Source organism: Desmodus rotundus, chromosome 7, assembly GCF_022682495.2.
Source record: "Desmodus rotundus isolate HL8 chromosome 7, HLdesRot8A.1, whole genome shotgun sequence".
Taxonomy (NCBI): Eukaryota; Metazoa; Chordata; class Mammalia; order Chiroptera; family Phyllostomidae; genus Desmodus; species Desmodus rotundus.
The window spans coordinates 10,255,385-10,282,590 of NC_071393.1; the positions used below are offsets into that span (position 1 = coordinate 10,255,385).

The following is a 27,206-nucleotide window of genomic DNA, read 5'->3' on the forward strand; positions in this document are numbered from 1 at the left end:
CACATTTGTAAACAAGCTCTTCCAGCGGCCAGCACTTCACAACATGCTTGAGCAATGCTATGGTGTCAACACGTGCTCTCTGCACACGTGCTTCCAAAGTGTGTGTGTGTGTGTGTGCACATGCGTGTGCACGTGTGTGGCTTTAAATGCAGCTTCCAGGGCTCCACTCCAGGCCGAAGGTCTCCAGACCTCTGGGAGTGTGGCCCAGGAATCTGCATTCTTAGCCGTTGCTCTGGGGGCTTCCTGTCCTGGCAGAGCTAAGGAGCCCCGCTCTAGACAGCGAATTCTTTGTCCTCCCCCAGGTGCTAACCGCCTCAGGAGCACCGTGGGTTGGGTGCCTTGTTAAGAGACTCATCTTGTTTTGCAGTATCTTGTCTGCGATGAGACAAAAGAGTGATTCCGCCTATAAAGACACGCAGACCACCCGCAAATCAAGGTAGGAAGGCCTGGGGCCCACAGCAGGTGGGGCGGGAGGCACCCCACAGCTGCAGGGATCTGCTGTGGAGATGCTCCTCACCAGACCGTGGAAAGCGGGGCATGGAGGGGCAACGTTTTTCTTCCTCACTAGAAATAAGCTCCTTAACTCTCCAGGCTGGGAGGTGAATACCCAGGCATTCCTCCCCAGCAACAGTATACCAGCCACAGAACTGGAACCCTCCAGCAGGGGTCGGAGGGGGGGCGCGGTAAAAGAGGGAGGACGTGTTACCCAACCAGGCCTTCCCGCTTTACTGCGGAGGGGAGGCCTGTCCCCATTCCATTTATTCATCTTGAGGATACTGATACTCATTGAAGCCCCTAGGTGCCAGGAACTGAGCTAGGCTTTGGGGGGATTCCACAGCAGATAAGACAATTGTCGTCTGCCCTCACGAAGCTCACTGTCTGGACTGGGGTCCCCACTTTTCTCATGCCGTAAATCCTGTGACAGTCTGAGGAAGCCCAAGGACCCTTTCAGAAGAAAACAATAAAGCTTTTAAATGAATACCATAAATTACCAAGGTTTACACAGAAACCCATAGTAAGATAAACTGCGATATTACAACCACATTTGGGATGTAGTAACCTGTGAGCTTCTTCAACACGTGCATACGTAATACGACTCAGCAGCGGCTCTAGAAATGACTGTGAGTTTGGATTAGTGTCTAGAGTAAGTGATTTTTCAAACTAGCTCCCACAATTATAATGCGATGTGCAAACACCTGCGATTTCCATTTCTGCTAACAGCTAGTGAAAATAAAGGTGTGACTTTCTTCCCGCCTGCATTCATGGACCCCTGGAATCCTACCCATGGATAAGAATCGCTGGTCTAGTGAGGCTGTCATGCATTTATCAAAGAACCCCGCAGAACTGGCCCTGTAACCATGGCTATGGAAAGCGTTCTGAAGGGGAACTACGGAGGGCTGGGGGAAGGCTGAGCACCAGGGTCCCAGCCAAGACTGAGCTGAGACCAGAAATAAAAAAAGACTGGTCTGGCCAGTGACTGGAGAAAGTGGGAATAGTGTTGCAAGCAGAGGAGACGCCATGTACAAAGGGCCAGAGGCAGGATGCTACTCGGAGGCACTGAGCAAAGACCAGTGAGGCTGAAACTCAGTGTGAGGCAAGGGAAGGGAGAAAGAGATGGGCAAAAGGATCTTTTCCACACTGGTCCTGGGAGGAGCTTAGCATAGCTTCCACTTACTCCTCCACCAGAGTGGACCTTGGCAAAAGGATCTTTTGTTGTTTATATTTCTTTTTGTTTATCACAGCTAATAGTGCTACTTCCCTCACCTCTCACCTCCTCCCTGAGTCACACTTTCAGCTCTAGAAAAGCAGAAAGCCATTTACAAGAGGAAGGTCAAAGCCAACATGCTCCCCCAATGAACTCATCTGTAGGGGTTGAGGCAGCCGGTTGGAATCCAACACAAGGCCTTCTGGGTGTTAGTACTGGGGCTCTGCCCCCCTGCTGAGTGGGATAAGCATTTGCTAGATCATCTGCCAGGCCTGAGACTCTAGCTCCAGTCCCATGAGCCTCTGGGCAAAGCAGAAAAAGTCAGGACCTTTCCTATGGGGAGGGGTCTGGGAAAGGGGTCAGGCATGACTCCTCAAAGAAGTCCAGATGTCACAAGGCCAAAAGGAAAGGGTTAGCCACCCATCTCAGAGACACAAAAAAGTCTCACCCTCTAGAACCACACAGATAAAGTTGTCAAGTTGGGTTTTGAGGTGTTTGGAAAAAACAAAGGACACAGGGAGAGACGGTGCTGACCTGGGGAGGACCTGAGAGGAGACTCAGTGCAGGGGTGGGCTGGAGCTGGGGAGCTGCTCTCACTCGCCCAGAAAGCCCGGCCAGGCCAAGTCACAGGGAGCAGCAGCCACACAGAGAATTCAATCAGCACCCACGTAAGAAAGGGTCAAATGGTGTGAGGAGCCGATTGGGCTCAGAGGAGGAGGCTGACCACCCACAGCAGAACTCCTTGCCTACAGACCAGGGCTGGGCTCTGCGCGTCCAGCTCTGTCTGCCTCCAAAGTCAACTGAATGGGTGCTCAGCTCAAGGGTCCAATATAGAGAAGAGAATCCTTAGATGAAGGAGCAGTCTGGGGCCAGGAACACCCAAGACAACACGCCTAGGAGGACTCGACCATCCCTTCACCAAAGCTGCCCTCAGCCCTAGGCGAAGTGTGGATGGGCGTGACAGGAGAGCAGGAGGGTCCTCAGTGAACTTATCCTCCAGGCAGAGACACCTGCTTTATCCAAATGAAACTGTGATCCAGGAAATATGTCATTCTGCCAATGTGCAGAGACAGAAGGTCAAGGTCAGACCAGAAGAGCCAGAGCAAGCAGAACCTGCTGTAGACCATGACACGCTGCAGGGTTTGAGTAGGGTGGGAAGAAACAAGGACTCTGCAGGCAGGGAGCGTGGGACGAGCAAAGAATGCCCACAGAATTGCTCACAGAATTCTATAACCAGTGCCTAGATTCGAACCACCTCCCTTCTGAACCCTGGAGGCTGGCAGGTGTCAGGGGGACCCTGGAAGTGGCCTTTGTGTGGAAAGCAGGCTCTACGCAACTTGAAACCCCCCTTCGTGTTTCAGTGACAGATCCAGCAGTAAAAGTGGAGAAAGCCACAGCCAGCCCAGTCAGAAGAAGTCTAAAGGGTGAGCCAAGTGGGCAGTGGAGGGAGAGGGGCAAGAACAACCGTGGCAACCACAGCCTGTGTCTTCCCCGGGGTGTGGAAGCAACTCAGTGCGGAGCAGACTCCCCGAAGCCACAGACACTGCTGCAGGATGAGGGACTCCCGGGGCCAGGGCTCATGGTCAAGGTGCCAAGCAAGAACACAGACAATGGCAAGAGATTCTTCCTCTGTGCCAGGCCCTGGGCAAAGCACTTCCTATTCACTGCCTTCCTTATTCCTCAAAGCAATCCCATAAGGCAGTGAGTGACATTACCCCATTCTACAGAGAAGTGGGCTGACACTTGGCCAATGCCACGTCTTGCCCGACCCACACAGCTAGGAAATGTGGCCCTGGAGTTTGAACCTGAATCTCCCTGTTCCCAATCCCATCTTTATCTCATGGCCCCTAACATTGGCTGGGCTCAAGCAGCCGAATGTCTCACCGTGGGCTCATTGAGTAAGGCCTGCACTGCCAGCCTAATATGGTTGGGAAGATCTGTCCTTCCTCCGTCCAGGGGATTGCTGGGGGAGACTCCAGGGGAGGGCAGAGAGCCCAGGTGGGTATAGGGAATCCCCACTGCCGAGCACCTTGGAGCCCAGAGAGGCCAGCCTCATGGGTCCGTCTCGGGCCTGATGCCCCAGCCCTGCCTGGTTTTGTCCGCAGCCGCACCAACCGCGACTTCATCCACTGCAAGAGCAGCGTGTGTAGCACCATGAAGGCCAAGTTCTACAGCGTGGCCCAGGAGGCCGGCTTCTGTCTACAGGACAAGATGGAAATCCTCATGAAGTAAGGGCACACACAGACACATTCACTCAAGGGGACATTCACCTGGCACCAACTGTGTGCCCACCTGATGCCAGGTGCAGGTGCTGGGGCTAGGGCAGGGGATGGCAAGGACATGTTCTCTGCCCTCAGAAGGCTTCTAGTCTCTCCTGGAAAACGTGGGCAGCAGCAAAAGAATCGAATTAATAAAGACACAGGTACAAATTACCATCATTGCCACACAGGAAGGAAACAGGGCGCAGTGAGAGAGGGAGAAACCATGGGGGCCTCATTTAGGTCAGGTGACTCTACGGCTGAGCCCTGAGGGGTAGGGAGGAGCTGGTGGGGTGGATGGAGGGAGGACGGACACTCCAGGCAGCAGGACACGTACGTACTAAGTCCTAAGGCTGAGAGGGACGGGGAGAAGTTGAAGAGGACAGAGAAGCGGCAGATGGCAGCTGGGCCACTTGGAGTTGGACGTTAGAGCAGGCGGAGGCCATCGGAAACTTTCCTCTTCTGTTCTGACAACCTGGTAGCTGCCTCCCGCTGCAGCCTGCCCCTTGGCTGCATTCACCCTGATGAACTCGTCCACCCGTCAAAGGTTGCATGCTAGCCCTTTGCCCTCTCACCCCGTCAGGGTGGAGGGACTGGCTGCTCCGGGCCGCGGAGCCAGGGGTGACTTGTCCCCACCTTCTGGGAGCCCCCAGTCTAGCGAGGAAGACAGACACATACACAGGCTCTGACCACACAGGGTGGTGAGGGCCAACAGGGAGGTGAGCAGGGGGCTAGGGGACAGGGAGACAGGACGCCCTGCCACAGCGAGCAGCAAGGTCTTCCTGGAAGAAACGACACTTTCAGCTTAATAAAAACAGGTGATGTTTCCAGGGCCCTTACTGTGTACCAGTCGCAGGTGTAAGCGCCTTGTGTTCACTTACATTTAGTCCTCACAGCAGTCCTATGGGGCAGGCACTACTGTTAGACCCATTTCAGAGATGGGGAAAGTGGGCTCAGAGATGTCTCTTGCCGAAGGTCACCCAGTAGCTAAGCAGTAAAGGTGAAATTCAAATCCGGAGAGTCATACAAAGTAGGAGGGCAGGGAGTTCTAGGGAAAAGAACGGCAAAATCCTAGAGCCAGAAGGGGCATTGTGGGCCAGGAATTGCCAGGGGCCAGGTGTGGCTGGGGCTTAAGTTGCTTACAAGGTTATCAGAGACAGACAGAGGCCAGGTCATAAAAAGCCTTACTAGCCTGGCTGTGGAGGTTGAACTTTATCGCAAAGATTTTGATCATGAGCCAAAGGGTAAAATTCTGGGAGAGAAGAGATGGGCGGGACAGGGGTAAAGCTGGAAAAGGTAGGGGCTGAATAATCCAGGGCCTTGGAGGGCAAGTCACTCAGAGGAATTCATTCTGAGTAAAACTTGAAGCCGCTGAAATGTACATATAGGTGAACGGCATGGCTAGATTCTCTCTCTGGAGAGACAGGACAAATGTGCAAAATGATAAGGGGAGTGGAGAAGAGAGGGACCAACCTGAGTTAAACACCCACTGTGAGGCTGTCATTAAGCCCACTGTATTATTTAATTCTCTCCTCTAAGAACTAGGAACCATTATTACCCTTCACTTTACAGACAAGAACTGCGTGAATACCATCAAAATTAGAGAGATGATGAGCGTTGACTTTTTCAAAAAGATTTTATTTATTTTTGAGGGAGGGGAAGGAGAAAAAGAGGGACAGAAACATCAGTGTTTCTCGCAGACCCCCAGTGGGGGACCTGGCCCACGAGTCAAGGCATGTGCCGTGACCTGGGCTCAAATCTGGTGACCTTTCAAGTCGCAGGCCTGTGCTCAATCCCCTGAGCTACACCAGCCAGAGTGAGAGTTAACTTTAAAAAAAATAATAAAAACAGAAAGTTACTGGATTTAGCAAGAAAAAAGCACTTCAGGACTTTAAAGAGAGTCGCGTCATCGCGTAGCCAAGCCAGAGAGTAAATTCAACAGTGGCTAGCAGGGTTCAGAAGCGCCTCCCCAGGGAAAACGTGTTCACGTCCGATCGCGGAGGGCAGCTGGCGTGGTTCAAGGAGACAGGGGTCTGATCCTTCTTCCTCTTTCTCAAACAACCTGTGACGCAGGCGCCAGGAAGAGAGAGGTCTCCAGAAGTTCCACGCTTTCGTCCTCGTCTCGAATTTTCAAAAGGACGTAGCAAAAATGAGACACAAAGCCTCCGTGGTAAAAGGCCGTGCGGAAGAAGTCGCCGACCACTGGTAAAGATCCCGAGAACCGGATAAGACGGTCCTTGAAGGGGTGAAGGGACGGCTGCTGTTAAAAAATCGCATTAGATCCTGTTCACGGTCAAGACCTGGACAGGCATCTCTCCCAAACTGTCCTCGGCCAGCAAGAGGGCCCCCCCCCCCACACACACACGGACTATCCCCAGAGCACAGCCAGGCCAGAATCCTTCCATTCCTGGAGCACGTTCGACCCTGCTGGCTCTGTCCTCTGTGTCTGTCTCCTGTTTGATTCAGACGTTTGCAAACAAGGACTAACTCACCAGCCCCCATGGGAGCAGCAGATGAGGGAAACCAACCTGAAAACTTCTACAGAGTCAGAGGCCTAAGGGGCGATCACTGTAGTCCCCAAATAATTGAACCCCTGAAGGATACAAAAGCAGGCAGGCACATCCTAGGAACACAGTGCCCGGGGGTCGTAAGTACAACCAACAGCAACGTAAATTGAGCGATTACAGGATGGCTATTTGTTTTATCCCCACGAAAATCCCGATGTGTTCATATTAATCGCTGCTTTGCAAACGAGGAAACATTAGGATTTAAAACCCTGTGTGACCCCAGTGCCTGTGCTAGTCTGCGACCAGAACTGGAGTCGGATGAACTGTTATCTTACAGTCTAATCCTGGTGGGGCGAGCACATCAAGCTAGCTCTCCGCGTGAGATGAGAAAGTCTAAAAACACACCCAGAATTCCTTCCATGATTTTAATAATGTGGAACGGGAGCTTACAAAGAGGCATGAATAAATATATATAAATACAGATCAGAAAGTATGAAATATATAAGAGTATGAGGAGCCCAAAATGAATGGTGGGTGGTCAATTTCTTCAAATTTTTCCACAATGGGTACATATATATTGGGGGGCACCTTCTATTTTAAGAGATGCCAGCCCCCCTTTTTTTAAAGGGGTGCCTTAAACTCCAATCACATCTCAACCACCTCCAGGTCAGAACCTACCTTGTTCCCACCATGAATTACCAGGCGACCCTCACACTCCGGCACAGCACGCAGAAAGGCTCTCGAAGCCCGCCAAACACACGGAGCTGTGGCCCGAGCTTATCCACTACGGAGCGTGGCAAATACACACACACTTCCTCCCCCTCTTTATCCCCGTCCCCGTCCCCCCGCCTCCCCCTCCGCCGACATCTCCTGTGGGAGAGCCTTCTGCATCCTGGGAAGTTTCCCACAGGTGTGTCCGTGTCCTCCCTGGCCTGAGTCACTCTCAAAAGTGAAGCTTCAAAATCTCAGTGTCCCTTCCATTCCTGTAAGTTTTTCGCATTGTCTGCGTGTCAGAAAAATCATACATGCATCTCTTTAAAGCACGTCCCTGATCTGTTTGTTTAACGAAACGCAAGTCATGCCCCAGCTACTCCTACCCTTACGCATTAAAGACTTGCTGGATCTGTGGGCCCCTTACAGGTGGGATGGAGGGGAGTCCCCCGGACAAGCCTGATGCTGCCCCAGAGGCATCAGACGAGGGGTAGACAGAGAGCAGCGGCGCAGGGCCCGAGGGGCCCAGGCCCACCTCCCAGCAGCTTCCTGACCAGCCCTCTCTCCTTGACATTGCAGGTACTTCGATCTTCTGTCCAAACTCCCTGAAGACCTGAAGAATTTCCGTCCCGCCAAAAAGATCCTGGCAAAACTGCAGAAGTTTGGGGAAAACCTGGACCTGAGGATCAGGCCCCACGTCCTCCTGAAGGTGCTACAGGACCTGAGAATCTGGGAATTGTGCTCTCCCGACATCGCTGTGGCCATCGAGGTAACTGCCCTCTGCCCTCCCCCACAATGCCTTGGGTGCCCTCCTTCGATGCTCACCTCTCAACCTCCAAGCACCATTTAAGGGCTGGGAGCACAATTAGAAAGACAAAGATCTCCTTCTTGGCTTTGGGTCAACAGAAGAGGCTTAAAATCAGCCTGCTGAACCAGGACGCTAGAAAGGGATCTTTTTCTTAAAAGAACCATCCCCGCCCCACCCCACCCCTACACCACCCCCGGCATGATGCTCGCGGCATTAGGAATGCCTGAGTGGTTGGAGGCATCCTGAGACCACCAGCCCCAATCGCAAACAGTCCGGGAACTTCGGGGGGAGGGGGGAAGGCAGGGAGTCTAGCTTTCAGACCAAATCTGAGCTCCACTGTGTTTGCCCTGCAGTTTGTGCGAGAACACATTATCCATATGCCTCAAGCAGACTATATCACCTGGCTGCAGAACCGCATCAGCAACCCCATCCGGCCCCACAGCGTCCAGATATAGGCGACCAGCTGTCCCAGGGGAGGAGGGCTGGTCTACATCGTGCTCCTGCTTCCTGCCTCCTCTCCTGGATGCCCATGATGACGCTGTGGGGTCACCTGGAGACTGACTCCTGCCACCATTCTAAAGGGGCAGACTCCCAGAAACAACGCCCCTCACCCTCACGCCCCAGTCTCAGCCTTCCAGCCTCTGCTCCTCATTGGTCCAGCCTGACTCTACCCACTCCCTCTCAGATTCCTGCACTGTATTTCTCTTCCTCAAACTCTGGATAATAAAATTGAGCTGAATGTTGGATGTCTGGCTGGGAGAGAGTTGGAGCTGTGGAATTTGGGTGTGGTACTCAGATACCAACAGGAACAGCAGTTACCGCTTAGTGAGCATCTGTCATGCAATGGGCCCAGGGCTCGGTGATTTTATTGTAGCAGAGCCAAGTCCAGAACACGTCTGTCCGTCTTGGGCAGGGGAGATGCTGAAACCGAAAGATTTACTCCACCCTCCTGCTCGCCATTATCTGAGACTATTTCTCAGAGCTGTAGCACCACCCAGTGGTGTATGTTAGTATTACATGCCCCGTGTCAGCCCCCAAAACAAAACCTTCTACAAAAAAGGCAGCAACAAGACCTACCCTGCTTAGGCAAGGAATATTTATTTGAACAAAAGATCTGTTACAACTAAAATAGAGCAGGGACTAAGAGGAAGCAATACATACCTGCCCCCTAACTCCCAGGCCCAAAGAAGAGCCACAGGGAGAAATACTTGGAGGGTTTTGTCTCGGGATTTAAACTGGTCATCTTTTAGTTGGGAGGCAGAGCCAGGGATTCAGTAATGACACATTTCTAAAACCTTAAATCTTCCAAATGGCAAAATTAACTATGCCAAAACTTTCCCAAAGATGTGAAACTCTGACCAACAGTGTGAAATTCTTCTCATTAAAGAATTGGAGGTGGGAGGGCACGAGCCAGAGGTGCTTCAGGGGCACCTTCATGCCCAAAGGCCCAAGAACCAGGAACAGAGGTGGAAAAGAAAAGCTGACCCGTGGAGCAAACTTTCAGCGTCGCGTGGATCTGGAGGTGTTCGTGGGAAGAGGTGCGTGAAGGTGAAGAATGATTCCCGTTGATTGGAAAACAAGTTCTAGAGGGGGTGACTGGCGGAAGGGGCGCCGTTTGGTAGGCGGGCAGCTCATGGGTGTTCGTGGAGTGTTAGAGCCAGGTGAGACCCTGTCATCCACTTGAGTTTGAGTATTTATTGAGCACCTACTCTGTCCCAGGCCTGTTGAGAGATGCCAGAGGTACAAAATAGACACTTACACTCTATCCTCCAGGGTGGTGCAGAAAGGGTTAAACAGTGGTCCTCTGGCATGATGGGTAAAAGAGAAGGTTCTGGCGTCAGACTGAGAATATTCCTAACTGCTCTCCCTAGCTGCATGACTTTGGACGGTGTCTTCGTGTCCACATACCACATCTGTAAAATGGGTATAGCACTAAGGAATCAGTGAGGGAGCGTGTAACTCCCAGGAAGACCCGATACATGTGAGCTGTAACCGTGGAGGTGGGGACAGACAAAGGGCTGCAGGTGGAGCATCCAGAAAGCCACCTGGCCCATTTGGCAGGTCAAGGAAGGCGTATCAGACGATGTCTTCAGACGATGAAATCTGATTCTGGCCAGTTTCACCCTGAGTCTTTTATTTGTTTGAAACTACAAGAGAAAGTTTATTTAGACAGTCACGGAGGTCAAAGAAGTGAGCCGTAGAAGAAATGGGTGCAGAAAGGAGTTATAGAGAGGCAAAAGAAGGGCCTTTATAGCTTAGGAGAAAGAGAGGCAAGGAAAACGCACCGGGGGTTAGGGACTGGGGGGGGGGGGGAACGGAGTGCTCCATGGAGTCAGCCACCAACCCTGAGTCTCTACGCCGCCACCTCCCAGAACTTAAAGGTCTGAGTGTCAAAGCCTAGGTCATGTGATCACATCCAAGCTGCACGAAAGGCTGAGAAAGCAAGTTCTGACTCTTCTGACTTTTGTAACAGGAGGAAGATTTGTCTCATAAAGTGCAAGATTCCTCTCCCCCTAAAAAAGGAAAGGAATTCAGGTGCTAGGGACAAGAAAATAAGCAAAAGTGTCCTCCAGAGAAAGCTTCCTGGGAGAAGTACCATCTTCGCTGAGTCAAAACTGATCTATTGGGTTGGCCAAAAAGTCCTTCTGGTTTTTCTCCATAAAATAAAAGACACATTTTTCATCTTCACCAATAAGTTATTCATTCGGGTATTTTGAGTATGTTGGCTATCTCCCACTATTGGCTTCTAGTGGGCAGAGGCCAGGGGTGCTGCTAAACACCTTCCAATGCATCAGACAGCCCCACAGCAAAGGATTATTTGGCCAAAATGTCAATAGTACCAAGAAATTTCCCAAACCACTTTTGACACGTTCAATCAGTCACGGCACCTTCTCCCTACACCGCACAAAACTCTTTTTGCATTTCAGTTGCATTTTTACCTTTCCTGAAATGATAAAGCATAATGTGCTGAAAATGTTACATATTTTCTCCCATCTTCGGTATTAAAATGGCTACACAAAAATTCACCAATTTCAACAAATTTTTTAAAGTGCATTCTGATATGACAGCTGTCACAACACAATCTAACAAAATTGTATTAAATGAAGTTAAAGACAACTCAGCACTACTAGAGCCGTTGTACAGAAAAAACTAAACAAACTTTTTGGCCAACCCAATACATCCCATATTTTACCAATAAAGAGACGGGGACACAGAGAGTTGGACTTTTCCAAGGACACAGCTTTGGGAGGAAGAGAGAATGGGGCTGGCAATGGGGAGCCAGGGGGTCCAGGAGGAGACCCAGAAGAGACCTCTGCTGAGGCTGTGGGAGGAAGGTGCCGAAAGTCTCAGCCGGAAGTTGGTGCTGGGTCTGCAAGTGGTGGCAGCAAAGAACAGTGGGCAGTGTCACCATCCAGCCTGAGAAGGAGCTGGGGTCCCGCCGAGGAGACTGTCGTATCATAAGGAGAAAGTCTGGTGTTTAGCCCCCAGTTCCTGGGACCCAGCCTCTAAGCCCCCAGAAGTTCCCAAATGAAAGAAGTACCCTTCTTATTCCTGGTGGGGCCCTCAGGCCACACCTGAGTTTACGTTAATGAGGTGACTACTGGGGGACCCTGGGGGGGCGGGGCAGAGGGGCGGTGCTGGCCTCAGTCCAACGACCAGCCATGTGACTAGAGGGAGGGGGCTTTGGGTCCTGGGATGTCAGTCTGTCCCTCCTGAGGGTCAGGGAAGGAAGGGAGCTCGAGTTCAGTCACAGGGTTACTGGTTCGCTCAGCCATGCCTTCGTCATGAAACCCTAATGAAAACTCTGAATGCCAGGAGCTCCAGCGAGTTCCCCGGTTGCCAACCATACCCTGCTGTGCCGGAAGGGTAATGACCTTGGGAACACGGAAGCTCCGCGTTGGGAGCCCTCCCAGGGCTCGGCCTCCACCCCTTCCTTCGGATGGCCTTTACTGGTGCCCTTTAAATACAATTGTTACCATGGCGTTCCACTGGCCTGAGTTCTGCGAGTTGTTTGTTGAATTACTGGACCTGGGGGCTACTGGTAACCCCCAAATAGGAGCCTGCTGGTCAGAAGGGCAGGTGGCCTGGGGCCTCCTGAACCTACGGCTATCTCAAGTGAGGGCACTGTCACTGGGGCCTGGGTTCCGAATCTATGAAATTGGCCTGATTCTGAGCAGTCAGCATCACAGCTGCTTTGCCAGGAGAAAGCTGCAATCCAGGCACAAGCCTCTGCTGTTCCAACACTGTGGCTGAGCCTCTGCCAAGGAAAGTGCTCAGTAAAGGTGTGGACGGCGTGGAACTCGCAGCCCCTTCCCCTGGACTCCCCTTCACTGTGGACGGACAGCACTTCGACCCCAGTGCTGGGTGTGGTCGTGGGAGCAAGACCTGGCCAATCCAAGCCTTCCGTTCACCTGACCAGAGCTGACAGTGCAGGGCGGGACACCCACGGTCATCCAGTACAAGGCCATCCCTGGACTTCAGTTGGAATTGATGAGAACAAGAGGCTTTCTTCCAGAATTGTTGACTCTAAGCATAAAATAATCCTAGAGTTTCTGGAAACCACCACACACAAAGACATTGCCAACAAAGAGAAGAAAACCGAGCTGAAAACTGCGGTAAGACAGACACTACATCTCAGGGACATGGTGTTGAGCGCCTAGATGTAGCCAGATCTTCAAAGTGTTTAGTGACCGGGGCTGACAAATTCCTTTTTCCGCATAAGCCACATCCAGTTGGGTTTCCTTCACTTGCAACAAAAAAGATTTCTAATTAATGCCACAGGAGAGGGAAAAGGAATCTGTGGACAACCTCAGCCAAACTCCAGACGCCCCTGAGGCAGTGCTGGTCCTCTCACGGGGCTGGTGGGGCAGTAGGGGACAGACCGTCACCAGCTCTGTCAAGCAGGTAAATCGAAGAGAAAATCGTGAGTCAAACCCACAACATCCATCAAGAGAAAAAGGAAAGACGAAGAACACAGATGTTTTATCACTCGGCTTTGCAGCAGGTGGGAAAGAGCCCATTTGGATTTAAAAGAGCATGAAATAAACATAAGGTGGGGACTGTCACCGGAGCCAGCGCTCGGGTAGCCGCCACTGGGAGATGTGGCACTGGGTACGTGGACTTCTTAGCTCCACGGTCTCCCAAGTGGGAGAGCGGAGACAGGGTACACGAGATGACCTGTTAGCAAGTAGAAGAAAATACTGGAATGTGTATTCATAGTTACCTTTTTTTACTTTAGTAGCATCGATATGCAATGTCACGTTCGTTTCAGGCACATACAGAAGGATGCGACATTTACATGTATACCTAACAGTGGGATCCCCGCCCTAAGTCGAATACTCACCTGTCATCCTGCAGACGTACCGTAATCTTACTGACGATCTTCCCCTTCACCTATCTATAGCTGGCTTCAGTATGTCTCAGGCACGATTAGTAATTTAGATGTGGATGGGCCCTGGACCCTTCACTCTGTCCCTACCAAGGATGGCACCACGCATCCGGTTTCAAACAGGCGAGCCAGGAAACCCGGCTGAGCAGAGCGTTCTGCCCTGCGCACTGGTCAATAACGGCCTCACCCTGTCCCACTGCCACCCTCACTTCCCACACACTACAACGCCTCTTGGTGTGTCCTCCATTTTTAATTTTTTTCATTAAGATATAATTGACCTATAACACTGTATTCATTTCAGGTGGACAGCATAATGATTTGACATTATGTATATATTGTGAAACATCACCAATAAGTTTAGAGTCTAGTCAACGTCCATCTCTATACATAGTTACAATTTTTTATTGTGATAAGAGCTTTTTAAGATCTCTCTTAGCAACTTGAAAACACAGTAGTCACCGCCTCCCAATCTGCAGAGGATACATTTCAAGACCCCTGGTGTGTGCCCCGAACCCCAGATAGTATCGAATCCTACGTGTACTGTTTTCTCCGATGCACACATACCTACGTACGGTAAAGTTTACAACTTCTCTTCAGCCTGTCTGAATCGCCAGCATTGCTACTTTTGCACTTTGGGGCTGCTCTCGAGTAAAATAAGGGTGACTTGAACACAAGCACTGTGGTACCACAACCGGCGACCTCATGCCCGTCAGTGGCCCAGACGGCCCCTGAGTGGCTACCAGGTGGGAGCATCTGCAGCAGGGAGACGCTGGACAAAGGGATGGTTCCCACCCGGGGGGACAGGGCGGGGCGGTGCAAGATGAGCTCATGCTGCGCAAAAAGGCACACAATTCAAAACTTACCTTTGTTTTTAGAATTTTCCGTATAATATTTCAGATGGCCGTTGATGACAGGTAACTGAAACCGTAGAAAGCAAACCCACAGAAGAGGGGGGACACCTGTATCGTGAACTACAGTCACCGTGCTGCCTGCGTATTACATTCCCAGGACTTACCTTGTAACTGGGGAGTTGGCACCTATTGGGCACCTCCACCCAATTCTCCCATCCCCTTCCTCTGGCCACCACCCGTCTGTTCTCTGTGAGTCGGGCTTTTTCGATGCCTTTTCTTAAATCTCCTGCCTTATTAATTCCAGAACGCCCCTCAGACTGGCGTTGCTCTCTGAACCCCAGTGATGCTCTCGGGGACCGAGAGATTTGCTCCCCAGACTTGGGCTCAGTGGCTCCAGACAGCCGCTTCCCTAAGTGGCCCTCCCTCTGCCTCCCCCGTGGCTCTCTGGCTTCTCTCCCAGCAAACCAGGGTTGCCAAGAGAAACTTGGACCACACTTGTTCCATCAGAAAGCTTCCTTTTACACTAAGTCCCAGGTTCAGGGTCACATTTCCAAATGGTGGAGACTACCAGGAAGTCGGATGGCCAAGAACTTGAACTCAAGAGCATGAAACAACACTCCGCAATGCCTTAGCGCCCCAAACCGGCCCTGCTGGGCATGTGATGATCACCTCCCCCAGCCGTGGTCACACACAGGGCTGACGCTCCAGGCGACCGAAGCAGCAGATGGTCCACCCCAAACAATCTTTACTTACGGAGGCACAGAAGCACCGCCAGCCAGCTCTGCTCGAACCGCAGCAGGCTCTCACTTGTAAGCAGTCCTGGATAAAAACTTACAAAAACCATCCGTTCAACCTCCTTTCTCTTTATACCCGAACGCGTAAGAGGATTCCATTACGCATCCAGCAACCCTAGGGCATTTGAAATGCGGTCTCCTTTACACACATTTTATTTGTGCCATATTATTTCATGAACCGCTGATTACATAAAGCAGATTCACTTTCCTTCTCATCTCTTCTTCAAGCTAAAGCCATTTCACATTCTCCAGAAAACTTACCGGTGAGAAGCAGGATAGCCGAGTGGAGCCAGCCAGGAAGGGGGCCGGGTGGCGGCAGATTTAGTCGTCTCCTCATCCGGGGCCTCAGTGTCTCCATCTGTAAAATGAGAGGGTTAGATCATGAGGCCCGCAAACAAACAAGTCTGCAAACCAGGCAGGTAATAAAAATGAACGAAGGGAACTGGCGTGACGTAATGCGTCTGACGCCTCTCTGACGGGCGTTTAGTGAGAAAGGCACCAGGAGCAGACAGACGGATGAGCCGTGGTCCCTGCCCTGGGGATGCACTTGGTTTTCGGAGGGAAACGCGTGTATGGACAGTTAGCAGGAAATACGACACAAGCTCTGTTCCAGTGCCACGTGACTCCGTAGGAGGGCTGGACTCACGCTTCCCGGATGGACGCTAGAAGATTTGCAGAGGAGGAGGCACTTCAGTTAGGTCTGGGGGAAGAGAAGGAGTAAAAGGAACCATCTGTGCAAAGGCACAGAGACCTGGGTGACGAGGGTGTGCCTGGGGGAAGGAAGCTGTTTGGTAAGGTTGGCGGTCCTCGCAGGAAGAGGTTCTGAAAAGACAGTCTAGAAAGGTGAGTTGGAACCCAATCACAAATGCCCGGGTGGACTGTTTTTTTATTATTGTTCAATTACAGTCGTCCCCATTTCCCCACCCCCATTCCTCTCCTCCACCCTACCCACCCCCACCTCCCACATTCAATCCTCCACCCCACCTCGACTTCATTTTGAAAGGAATGGGGAACCAGGGACACGTGTTGAATAGTTGACATTTCGGAAATTTCTTTCTAGCTGCAGGGAGGAGAGGCTCACTGTCCGGTATGGTGGCCACGGCTCGCATGTAGTGTGAACACGAAACGCGGCTGGTCCAGACCAAGATGTGCTGCGGCGTAAGATACACGCAGGACTAGAACACTTCGTGTGCAAAAACAGGAATGTACACTATCTCATTAATATTTTTCATACTGATCACATGTCAGAAGGATAACACTGGGGGTATACTGGCTTAAATCAAATATATTGAGATTAAGTTCACTCTTTTTTTTTAAGGTTTTATTTATTTTTAGAGAGAGGGGGAGGGAGGGAAAGAGAGAGAGAAACATCAGTGTGTGGTTGCCTCGCATGTGGCCCCCCACTGGGGACCTGGCCTGCAACCCAGGCATGTGCCCTGACTGGGAATCGAACTGGCGACACTTTGGTTCGCAGCCCGCACTCAATCCACTGAGCTACACCAGTCAGGGTTAAGTTCCCCCTTTTACTCTTTAGATGTGACTCATAGAAACTTTCACATCACATGTGTGGCGTGCCTTACGCTTCTATTGGACAGAGCTCATGTCGAGGGCCTGAGATGGAAGGAGAGAGGACCAGTGAGGAGACTCGGGAGATGCCCAGGAGAAGCCGCGGGAGAGGAGGCGTCCCCAGGCAGTGGGATGTGGACCGAGAATCCGGGGAGACTCCAGGCCTCTGTTTGGTGGGTAGTGAAGTGTGGTAGGATGAAGAGCATGAACTCTGACACCTACCAGCTGCATGACCTTGGGCAAGTCACTTAACCTGTCTGTTATGCCTCAGTTTCTACAACTGTATACCCGCCCCAGAGGCTCATTTTGAGAACAGAATGAGTTCATTCACCAATTCCCACACTCGACTGCATGTTGGAATGTCTATGGAGTTCTTACAACTCCCGATGCCCGCGATCCTGAGTTCACAGGTACAAGGTGTGGCCTGAGTATTGGGACTTCCTAAAATTACCTAGGTGATTCTAACATACAGCAAAGTCTGTGAGCCATTGAGTTAGCATATGTAGAGTACTTAAAACAGCATCTGGCACAGTATAGCTGTGATTTAAGCGTTTGCTGTTATTATACTTTTAATGTCTTGAATAATTTACAAAATATTTGAAATAACAATTGAGAGGCTGCCACTAAATGCCACTGCAAGAACAAGACGCCTCCCCAGGTAATTCACAGATTTCACAGCGGGTGTGTCAGCGTGTCCTCCCCGGTGAGTACAGGTGTGCCCCCTGAAGAACAAAGGCGGAGCTGGCAGCTCATTCAGCAGTTCTAACTGTTCAAAGCCTCAGCGGGTGACATAATACAGCCCATTTCCCCAGACACTTAACCCCAACAACACGGTTTTAGTGTCTGGCAACACACCAGCCGAACGCCTGGAGCCGTGTGCCACGTGTCTACCAGCTGGGCCGGACCGGGATGCGGTGAGGTGAGGCTCTGTTTAGGGGGTGCACCGAACCCCTCTGTGCCTCCAGCCCCAACAGGGGGAGACATCTCAGCGAGAGCTGGCTGCAAACGGTGAAGGACCTTCAGAACTCAGTTTGTCATCAGAGAAGGAGGCATGGCCAGAGAGGACGGACAGCAGAGAGGCACTGGCGTCGTGAAGAGTGACCGTCTTGGACAGGACTGTAAGAGGAATCCACGTTCTCTCTTCTTCCTCAGTACACAGCCCACGTCGTCTCGGGCACTGTGGATGCTGATTCAAATAGCAATCACTGTTAAAATGGATCAGGGCTGTATTATGGGCCAGGCGCTATCATACGCATTTTATATGCCTCATGTTTAATACTCAGAACAATTCTATTATCATCACTTTATAACGAGAAAGCGTGGGCTCAGAGAGGTGCCGTGATTTGGTTGCAAGGGATGGAATCCCAACTCAGACTCACTTGGACTAGAGGGGAGTGTGTTGCCTCACGGAACACAGGGGAAGGTTGAAACAACAAGCTATGGCGCAGACAGATACACCTGGGTCTCTGATGCACCTGGTCCCGGGGGTCTTTCTTTCCGCCTCCCCTCTCCATTTTGTGCATCAGCCCTGTGCTATCCCGTTGCCCGCCAGCTTCTTACACAGGTGGCAATACTGTTCTCCTCGCTTCTGGTTTCAAAAACCCCAGGGAAAAGCTGGCTTGGGTCTGTTGTCCGCCTTCAACCAATCAACAGTGACCAAGCAAGAGAGAAAAATGTAAGACACGTGGCAGATCACTCAAATCACAAGGGTTGGAATTGGGGGAAGGGAAAAAAATTTTTCCCAAAAGATGGGTGATACGTGTTCTGAGAAGAAAGAAAAAGCAACCTGTCAGAGTCCACTGCTTCCAAGAATGAAAGACCACAAGGCTTTTAAGTCAGGAGTCAGGCGGCCCCTCCTTCAAGTTGCACCCCTCGGAATCTCCTTGGAGAATTTGAGGTTCAGACCACCTCTGACATTTCAATTTAGATTAACATTCATTGAACCTTATGGTATCCTGGCATTATATTTCAAGCTGACACTTCATGGGCTCAGTAAATATTTGTTGCATGAATAATGCAAAGATGAATAAGGTAAGTGAGGTCCCAGGGCCCAAAGAACTTACAACCTAGTAAGGGCTTAAGGCAACAAAAGGAGGATATATAATTACTCGGACAGTTCAAGCACATTAAAGGTCACGTTGATTTGCGAGCAGATGGAGGGACAATGAGTTAGGGAAGTCATCAGGGAAGGAGGTGCCCCTTGAGATGGGTCTGGAGAATGGAAAGGGGTTTCGACAGGCAGACATGAAGAAAGGCCTGCACTGAGAAGGGTGGGCGGTGTGAGCACAGGTAAGGAGGTGGGATGAACAAGCGTCCAGTTTGTTTTGGTTTTCGTTGTGGCAAAATACCCATAGCCTAAAACTCACTGTTGTAACCATTTTTGGACTGCAGTTCGTTGGTGTTAATGATATTCACACCGTTCTGCAACCATCACTCCGGAAGCTTCTTCAAGACTCCAGACAGAAACTCTACCCCTGAGCAATAACTCCCCATTCCCGAGTAGACGGTAACCTCTAATCCATTTCCTGTCCCTATGAATCTGCCTATGCTACATCTTTCAAGTAAATGGGATCATATATATTTGTCCTTTGGTGTCAGGCTTATACTGCTTAACGTAAGGTTTTCACAGTTCATTCATGTAATAGTGTTGACCAGAACTTCATTCGTTTGTATGAATGAGTAATATTCCATCATATAACACTTTGTTGAATCATTTGTTGCTGGACACTTGGCTTGTTGCCATCTTTCGGCTATTGTGAAGAATGCTACAATGAATGCTGGCATACAAGTATCTATTCGAGTCCCTGTTTTCCATTCTTTTGGGTATGGACCTGAGAGTGGAATTGCTGAGTTGTACAGTTATTCTAAGTGTAGCTTTTTGAGGAACTGCCCAACTGTTTTCCACTAAGACTGCACCATTTTATTTTCCCACAGGCAATGTACGAGGGTTCCAATTTTCCTGCATCCTTGACAACACTTATTATGCTCCGTTATACATAAGTCTATAGCTATATATAGACATAGATGTGTGTGCTTGCGTGTATATAAATTCCATTTTATATATATTATATATTCTACTAAATGTACTTGATATGTATATCATATATATATACACATATATACAGGACATATTTCTCCATCCTAGCACCCAGTAAGTGGCACCTCATTGTGGTTTTGACTTGCATTTCCTTAGGGACTAAGAACGTTGAGTGTCTTTTCACGTACTTCCTGAGCCATGCGGTTTTACTCATGCCCAACCCCAAAGCGATAAAGCCAAAGCGTTTAGGTTTTATTGTGTAGGCAATAGGGAACCAATGGTAGTTCAGGGAAAAAGAGTGACATGATCACGAATGTAAGATCTGGCCTGAAGAGTGTGAGATGGAGTCTGAGGACTCATCAGAAGCCTATTTCAATGGTCCAGGTGAGGGGCAGTACCAGCCAGAGCCAGAGAGAAGAGGGCAGCCCCCCCCCGGGCATCACCCCTTCAGTGCCCTGGAAGCAACCTGAGCAGCCCATGCGCCATCCTAAGGGACACAGGAGTGTGGTCCGGCCTACATGACACATTGCTCTGCCTCCATAAAATAAAGATGCAGGTGAATAACAACAAAGCAGAAAGATGTTCACAGTATATTACATGGACAAACAAGACTGCAGCACAGAATGCTCATCGGGACCCCGTCTGCAGAGAGGCGGTACCTAACGAGGTCGGGAGAGAGAGAGAGGGGCAGCTGCGAGGGGAAAGGCCTTGAAAAGCACGCCCATGAAAATGTGAAGAACAAGTCATCTCTCGCTAAACGCACCTGTATGTACCAAGTCACTCTGGGCTCTGTTTTATTTTCTTCACTGCCTTTCTCGCTTTCTGAAAAAATCTTACTCATTCGTTCAGCTGTTTATAAATTCTAGGGTGGAGGAAGTCTGTTCCATTATCCCTCTAGTCCCAGAATCTACAACCTCACTTTAGGAGAAGCTCCATAAAGTTTTTTAAATGAAATCTCTCAGGGATTGGATTCAGTTTTTTTTCCTCTCACCTACATTTTTTAAATGTACACAATGAACTTACGGCTTTCATCGTAAGAAAAAGATAGCAGAGAAGAGAGACATAAATGGGCACACTCTCGCCACTGCCATCACCAGCACCAGCACAGCCACTGGCTCTTTGATCACGGCTGCTGTCCCTAGAAGGGCCTCGCGGTCAGTGGCCAACCAGACACCGCCGGTGCAGCATCAAAGTGCTTTGCTCAGCCCACAATCCCACCTCGTGCCTCTCTTGCCTTCCTCCAGCTTCCTGGGTACCCACTTCGTCCATCTGTGCCCACTCAGCACAGGTGATGTTAATAACACACCATGGCACCCCCACAGGCTCAGGGGCCCAGAATAACCTGCCACCGGTAGGCCACACACTTGCAAGAATGCTTGCAGGAAAACGGTGTCACCAATCTGTACCCTCGTTGTCCTATCCTCACCCCCTCACCTCCTCTGTCCCCAGTCCTGGGGACACCGGGGCCAGCTGAAGCTGGAGCAGGCACCAGACTGCAGGCTGGCACAGAGGGAAGCCCAGGCGCCCACTTAAAGATTCATCCTACGTCTGGCGCCTGCTTTCAGCTTCAGTTAATTCTGAACCAGAGACTGACTACCCCTAGGTCACAATCCCTATGCAGTAACAGTCACGGGTAACTACCAATAAAGTACCAAAGTTTTTAAACTAATTCAATGTTTATAGTAATCTAGCATGTAATTTATTATATACAGTAAATATGTTTTACTATATGATGGGCTATAGAGAAAAATGCATATTATACACTATATACATTATATATGCTATTTAAAATTATATAGGTTATATTTTACCACATTCATTCATTCATTCATGCTATGAAGCTGGGCCCTGATATTTGTACCATCTTGGAGGCTTAAGTGGAAGACAAACCCCTCTTTTAAAACCATCGGTATTTTTTCAGTTGCCCCTCAGACAGAGGTTGAGTCCACCGAGGGAAGCAGAGGAGGGGAGACTTCTCTGTGATTTGGGGAGAATCAACTCTTGGAGGCCTCTGAATGGAGCAAAGGAGAAGCAAAGGCCTCCACTGAGGGCAGAGACGCTTGGCTCTAAAGACACTTCTGTGTCAGCGGGGAAGGAAGCGATCTCCTCTTTCTGGAACAAAGTGGAATCGGGGGGCTTTGACCTGCTCTGGGGGGCAGAGATGGTCAAAGGCACCACTGACTGTGGGAAACAGGCCGGCCCCATGGGTGGCAGGAGGCGGGGGAGAGGGGGCAGCAGCTGCAGTGCCCCGGGGGCAACGACGAGGTGGAGTCAGGATGCAGGGTCCTGGACCCCAACCTTTCTGTGATACAGTCTCCTGCTCTTGCTCCCAGTCTCCTGGGCATCCCATAAAAGGGTTAGGGCGAAGGCAGTGAGAGATGCCCCACAGAGAGCTCAGGAGCTGGAGCCCAGGGGAAAGCCCTTAGAACAGGTATGGGGAACAGGCAGGCTTTGCTAGGAGACAGAGAATCGCCGGATGCCGGGGTCACAGTGAACTCACCAGAACTGTCATTCCGTACCCAGATCTAGCACAACAATGGTGAGCGAGATGCCCGTCCCAGGTAAGACGAATATTCAACAAACATACACAAACACGAAGTTGATTCCAATAAAGGCGACAGTCTGAAAATTACCAGCGAACTTTCTTTCTGGGAATGGCCACATCATAAATATTTGAGGTTTTGTGGGTCCTGGGATGTCTGTGGCAACTGTGCCACCGTAGTGCGAAAGTAGTCACAGGTAACACAACCAAATCGGCATCGCTGTGGTCCCATCAAGGTTTATTTACAGACACTGACATCTGAATGGCAAACGACTCTCACAAGACACAGAATATTCCTCTGTGTTTTTCAACTACTTAAAGGACGCGAAAGCCATTCTTAGCTCACGGGTTATACTCAAACAGGTGGCAGGCTGGATTTGGCCCGTGCGGTGTAGCCTGTCTACCCCAGATTGTAGGTGGAGCCTAAAATATACATAATAATAATTTAAAACAGCATATGCTTTTGAGAATGTGCTAAGCTTCAGGTACTATTGGTAAGTGTGCTTCCCTACCATAACATTACACTTCCAATTGGGCTTTCCATTGGACTTCGATGCGTGGGAAAGAAGAGCTCGGGATTGCAGCCATGTTCCCCCAAACTGAGCGTGCCTGTGGTTGCTGTCTCCCTATGACATCACCCGTCACACCCGTCTCTTATCTAAGACAGTGTCAGGACAGCTGCCCTTGCCGCCTCCTCTCAAACTCTCCAAATCCCAAGCAAGATGGGATCATCAAGTGCAATCCTGCCACTTCACAAAAGAAGGTCTGAGTCTTAGAGCGACAGAAAATGCACCCAAACACAACGGCATCCAGCCTCCTCTCCTGGCCCCGTTCACCGTGATCTCCCCCACCCCCAGGACATTGCAACTTCCGGTCACAAGTTGGCAAACGTTATCACAGAAATCCAGGTCACCTTGAGTCACCAGAGCATCCTTCCCAGCAAGGGAACATTTGGCCAGGGGTGACTCTCTGGAGGGGAAAGACTAATTTAACAGGCAACTGGCCAGGAGGTGCCGCCATTTACTGATGGACAACTGTTGGCAAGAGTAAGAGCTCTTTAAAGACCAATGAAGACGTCTGGCAAGTCCCAGTCCCCAGAGCTGTTGTGTGCTCAGAAAGGACCCATGGGCCTCTGTGAAATGAGCAGCCAGAAGCCTTGTAAGGGAGCAGCGTGAAAAGTTCCCCATCCAGGGGGGATGCATGGCCATAAGCTACCATCTCTTTAAGAGACGCCCCTTGTCCAGGAATTAGTCAGGCTCTCCACCCCAGCCCTATAACTTCTCCTCTGAAGCAATGTGTACAACTAGTTAGTTATTCGTATGTGTTTTACACCCACAAGCTCCAAGCCTAGCCACTGCATCATGCCAGGCACGTAACCAAAACACACTGACCCCAATAAGGTTTCACCTCACACCCATTAGGGTGGGACAAGACAAGGAAACCAAAAACAACAAGTATTGGTGGGGACGTGGGAAAACTGCAAGCCTTATGCACGGATGGTGGTGGAATGGTGTAGCCAGTGTGACAAAAAGTATGGCAGTTCCTCAGAGGAAATTAAAAACAGAATTGCCACAGGACCCAGTAGTTCCAGTTCTGGTTTGTAGCCAAAAGAAGCGAAGGCAAGGGTCTCAAAGAGATATGTGGACACCCAGGTCCCAGCAGCATATGCAACAGCCCGAGGTGGACGCAACCCCAGAGCCCATCGGTGCACGAATGGACAGGCCTGTGGTACGTACACACAGAGGCTATGACTCAGCCTTTAAAAAGAAGGAAATTCTGACGCATGCTACAAGGTGGACGAACCTTGGAGGCATCACATTTGGCTGAAATAAGCCAGTCGCAAAAAGACAAATGCTGTATGAGTTCATTTGCATGAAGCATCGGGAGTAGTCAAACTCATCCGAGCAGAAAGCCAAATAGGGGTTGCCAGGGGCTGGGGGGAGGGGCAGTGGGAGTCGTTTGATGGGCGTAGAGTTCAGACTTGCAAGATGGAAAAGTTCTGGGGCTCAGCTGCACAGCCAAGTGACTGTGCTTCACGGCACTGAACTTCACCCTTCAGAATGGTTATTTAAGATGGTAAATCAATACCAAATGGTTGAACATCCTTACAGCTGCTCAACATCCCACTTCCTGGAACTCTGCTGCTGTGTTCCGGCTCTTGTAAGGAAAACAGGCAGACAGAGCAGCTCACACTGCAAATCATAAAACAAAAGAAAAGTGCGTAAGCCTCCTTACGTCCACTTTGCGAAAAGATCAAGGGACAGAAGGAGGCAGAGGGAGCTTGGGAGAGGGAGAGAAAGAAAAAGAAAACGGTCCAACATGGGCTCCACTCAGTGTGGTTCTAAAGTTTCTCTTCTTTTCTTAAATTAAATGTATTGGGGTGACGTTGGTTAGTAAAACTATACAGGTTTCGAGTGTACCTTTCTACGATACATCATCTGTATGTCACATGTGCCCCCACTGCCCAAAGTCAAATCTTCCTTCGTCTGTATTTGTAAAATTCCACTTTCACTCTTACTCCAAAGAACCACAAATTTCCCCCTTACCAGGAGCATGTTGTATCTGCATTAGCCAAAAAGATCCAGGAAATGTTTAATCTTTGATGCGTGAAAATTCCCTAGGAGCCCAAGAAGAGCTTCTTTGCTGGGTTGAGGTAGGAAGCCCACCCCTTCACGTCTAATTGAAGACATTTAGACCGGCATTTACAGCCCTTTCTGCTCGTCCGCGGAGCTGCCTCCAAACCCTTGCTAATGTGCGGCTCTCCCAGGAAGCTCTCGGAGCAATTACAAATGGTCATTCGGCTGCCCAGCGAGAATCTGAGCTCACCTGGGCCTGTGTGTGGATTGAGACAACACAATGAGGAGTTAATCCCTTCATTCTACAAATTTTTCTCACTGTGCTTGCTGAATGCGTAGGTGAGGCTCATTACACCATTTTTCAAAATAACACAAGTAATGAAATGATTGGTTCTGATGATCATTCCCTTGTAATTTATCCAGTTGGTTTCTAACTCGCCCAGGGTAGGGAGTGAAACTGTATCATGTGCGGTCCCTAGTGCGCAGGAACATTCTGCTTCTGAAAATTTAATGCTGGAATCCCCACCTTCCGCAGAGTGGACGTAATTTAATTTAGAGCAAACGCTGTACTGAATGAGGTGTCATTTTGCATTACAAGTGTGATACATACAATCTCCAAAAACAGAGGGGGAATCTGGTTACCTTATTAGGCTGAAGTTTAGAGCAGTGTTATTCAGTGCAGGCTTCCCAAACCCACGGAACCAGCGGCACCAGGAAGCTTGTAGAAATTTAAAAAAAAAAACAAAAACAACAGACCACTGCTTTAGAGCAGTGATGCCCAGCTGGAGTGACTTTGCCCTCCAGGAGACACAGGCCAATAACTGGAGGCATTTTCGGTTGTCACAACTCGGGGCGAGGGTGCTACTGGCATCTAATGGGTAGAGGCCAGAAATGCCTCTCAAATCAACATCCTACAAGGCACAGGACAGCTCCTCTATAACAAAGAATTCTCCTGCCCCCAGTGTCAACAGTGCCACTCCCGAGAAACTCCTGATTAGAGGAAAGTGGATTTGAAAGAGTGGGGTGGGAGTAGAGAGAATGAAGAGAAGGTGTTTCAAGCTGATCAGGCATAGAGGTAAAAGACGGAGAAAAGAAAACTGGCACGAGAGTTGTGGGACTTGGGCAGCAATCACGGGGACTGTGTACCCTTGGGGAGGTCACTTACCCTCTCTCAATGTCACGATACACATCTATAAAGTGAAGGGGGGAAAGAGTGACCCAAAAGAATGGTGGGGTTTTGAATCCTACAATTCAGCAGCATCGAGTACATTCCCGTGTTGTATAACCATCACCGCTGTCTACTTCCAAAACTTGTCATCAACCCAACAGAAACTCTGTGCCCACCAAACGGTAAGTCCCCGTTGCTCCCACCCGCCCTCCCCGGCCCCTGGTGACTTCTAGTCTACATCCTCTGTCGGTGTCCCCGTTTTAGGCACTCTGTGTAAGTTTGATTCATACAGTATTTGCCCTTTCGTGTCTGGCTTGTTTCACTTAACACAGAGTGTTCAAGGTTCATCCGTACCGTAGCGTGTACCAGGATTTACACTGAAAAATGGTGAAAACGGTAAACTTCATGTTAGGCATGTTTTGCCAGGGGTTGAGGGAAGGCAGAAAGGGATGAGTAGGTGGAACACAGGGGATGTGGCGGAGAGTGAAACTATTCCGTATGGCATTGCAATGGTGGCTTTAAAAAGGAAGAAACAATGATAATCTGTTGCGTGATATAATGTGTATCATTTAAACACATACGCACATGAAACAATAATATCCATTTTATAACAATACACATACATCACCTATGCTTCCAGGCATGTCTAGCAAATGCATTTGAGGGGGTGTCTATGTCAGGGACAGGTGGACAAGACAGGGAAGTGAGAATGGCAGAATGGAGGGTTAACAAATAATACAATGGTGGGGCCTCGACTGGACCAGTAATAATACATTAGATGAACTGAGGAATATGATTAACTCATCCGTCTGCACTTGAGACCAAAAAACACTTTTCACAAAGAGGAACAAAGGGTGAAGAACAGCTGAGAGAACTTTGAAGGAGAACAAGGTAGATGGATTTGTCCAGTCAAACATAAAGAGTTTTTATGAAAATACAGCAATTAAGACAGGAGTGCAATAAAAGTAAATCCCAGGATGACAGCTGTGCAGTGGACATGAAGACAAATGGCCCAAATTAGAAGAGGAAATCAGGGAGCTCTAAAAAAATAAATTATCTAATACACTGACACAGAATCTGGATGAACTAGATACAATGGTTGGTATATAATGAAAGTAGCAATAGCTAAATGGCTATGATATGCTGTGTCCGCTCCTCTTCCAGCCCTCTCCTCCCGGTTTTTATTAATTACATCGGCTTTGACAGACACAACTCTGACGGCACAGGGTTAAGTCCTCGGGACGTCCAACCACACAGCTTGACTCCACAGTAAGTGATATGCACATAACACTTT

The 27,206-nt window shown here is 49.8% G+C and overlaps 1 protein-coding gene across 1 annotated transcript in view; it reads left to right on the plus strand.

Moving 5' to 3' along the window:
- Nucleotides 1–8,860, plus strand: part of CCDC60 (coiled-coil domain containing 60) — a 121,551-nt gene extending 112,691 nt beyond the window's left edge. The window contains exons 9-14 of the mRNA XM_045200835.2: nt 368–436; nt 3,067–3,129; nt 3,811–3,933; nt 6,037–6,168; nt 7,761–7,950; nt 8,343–8,860. Of these exons, the coding sequence (XP_045056770.2) occupies nt 368–436; nt 3,067–3,129; nt 3,811–3,933; nt 6,037–6,168; nt 7,761–7,950; nt 8,343–8,444 (679 nt within the window). The 3' untranslated portion in view covers nt 8,445–8,860. The remainder of the gene's footprint in view (nt 1–367; nt 437–3,066; nt 3,130–3,810; nt 3,934–6,036; nt 6,169–7,760; nt 7,951–8,342) is intronic.
- Nucleotides 8,861–27,206: the final 18,346 nt, after the last annotated feature.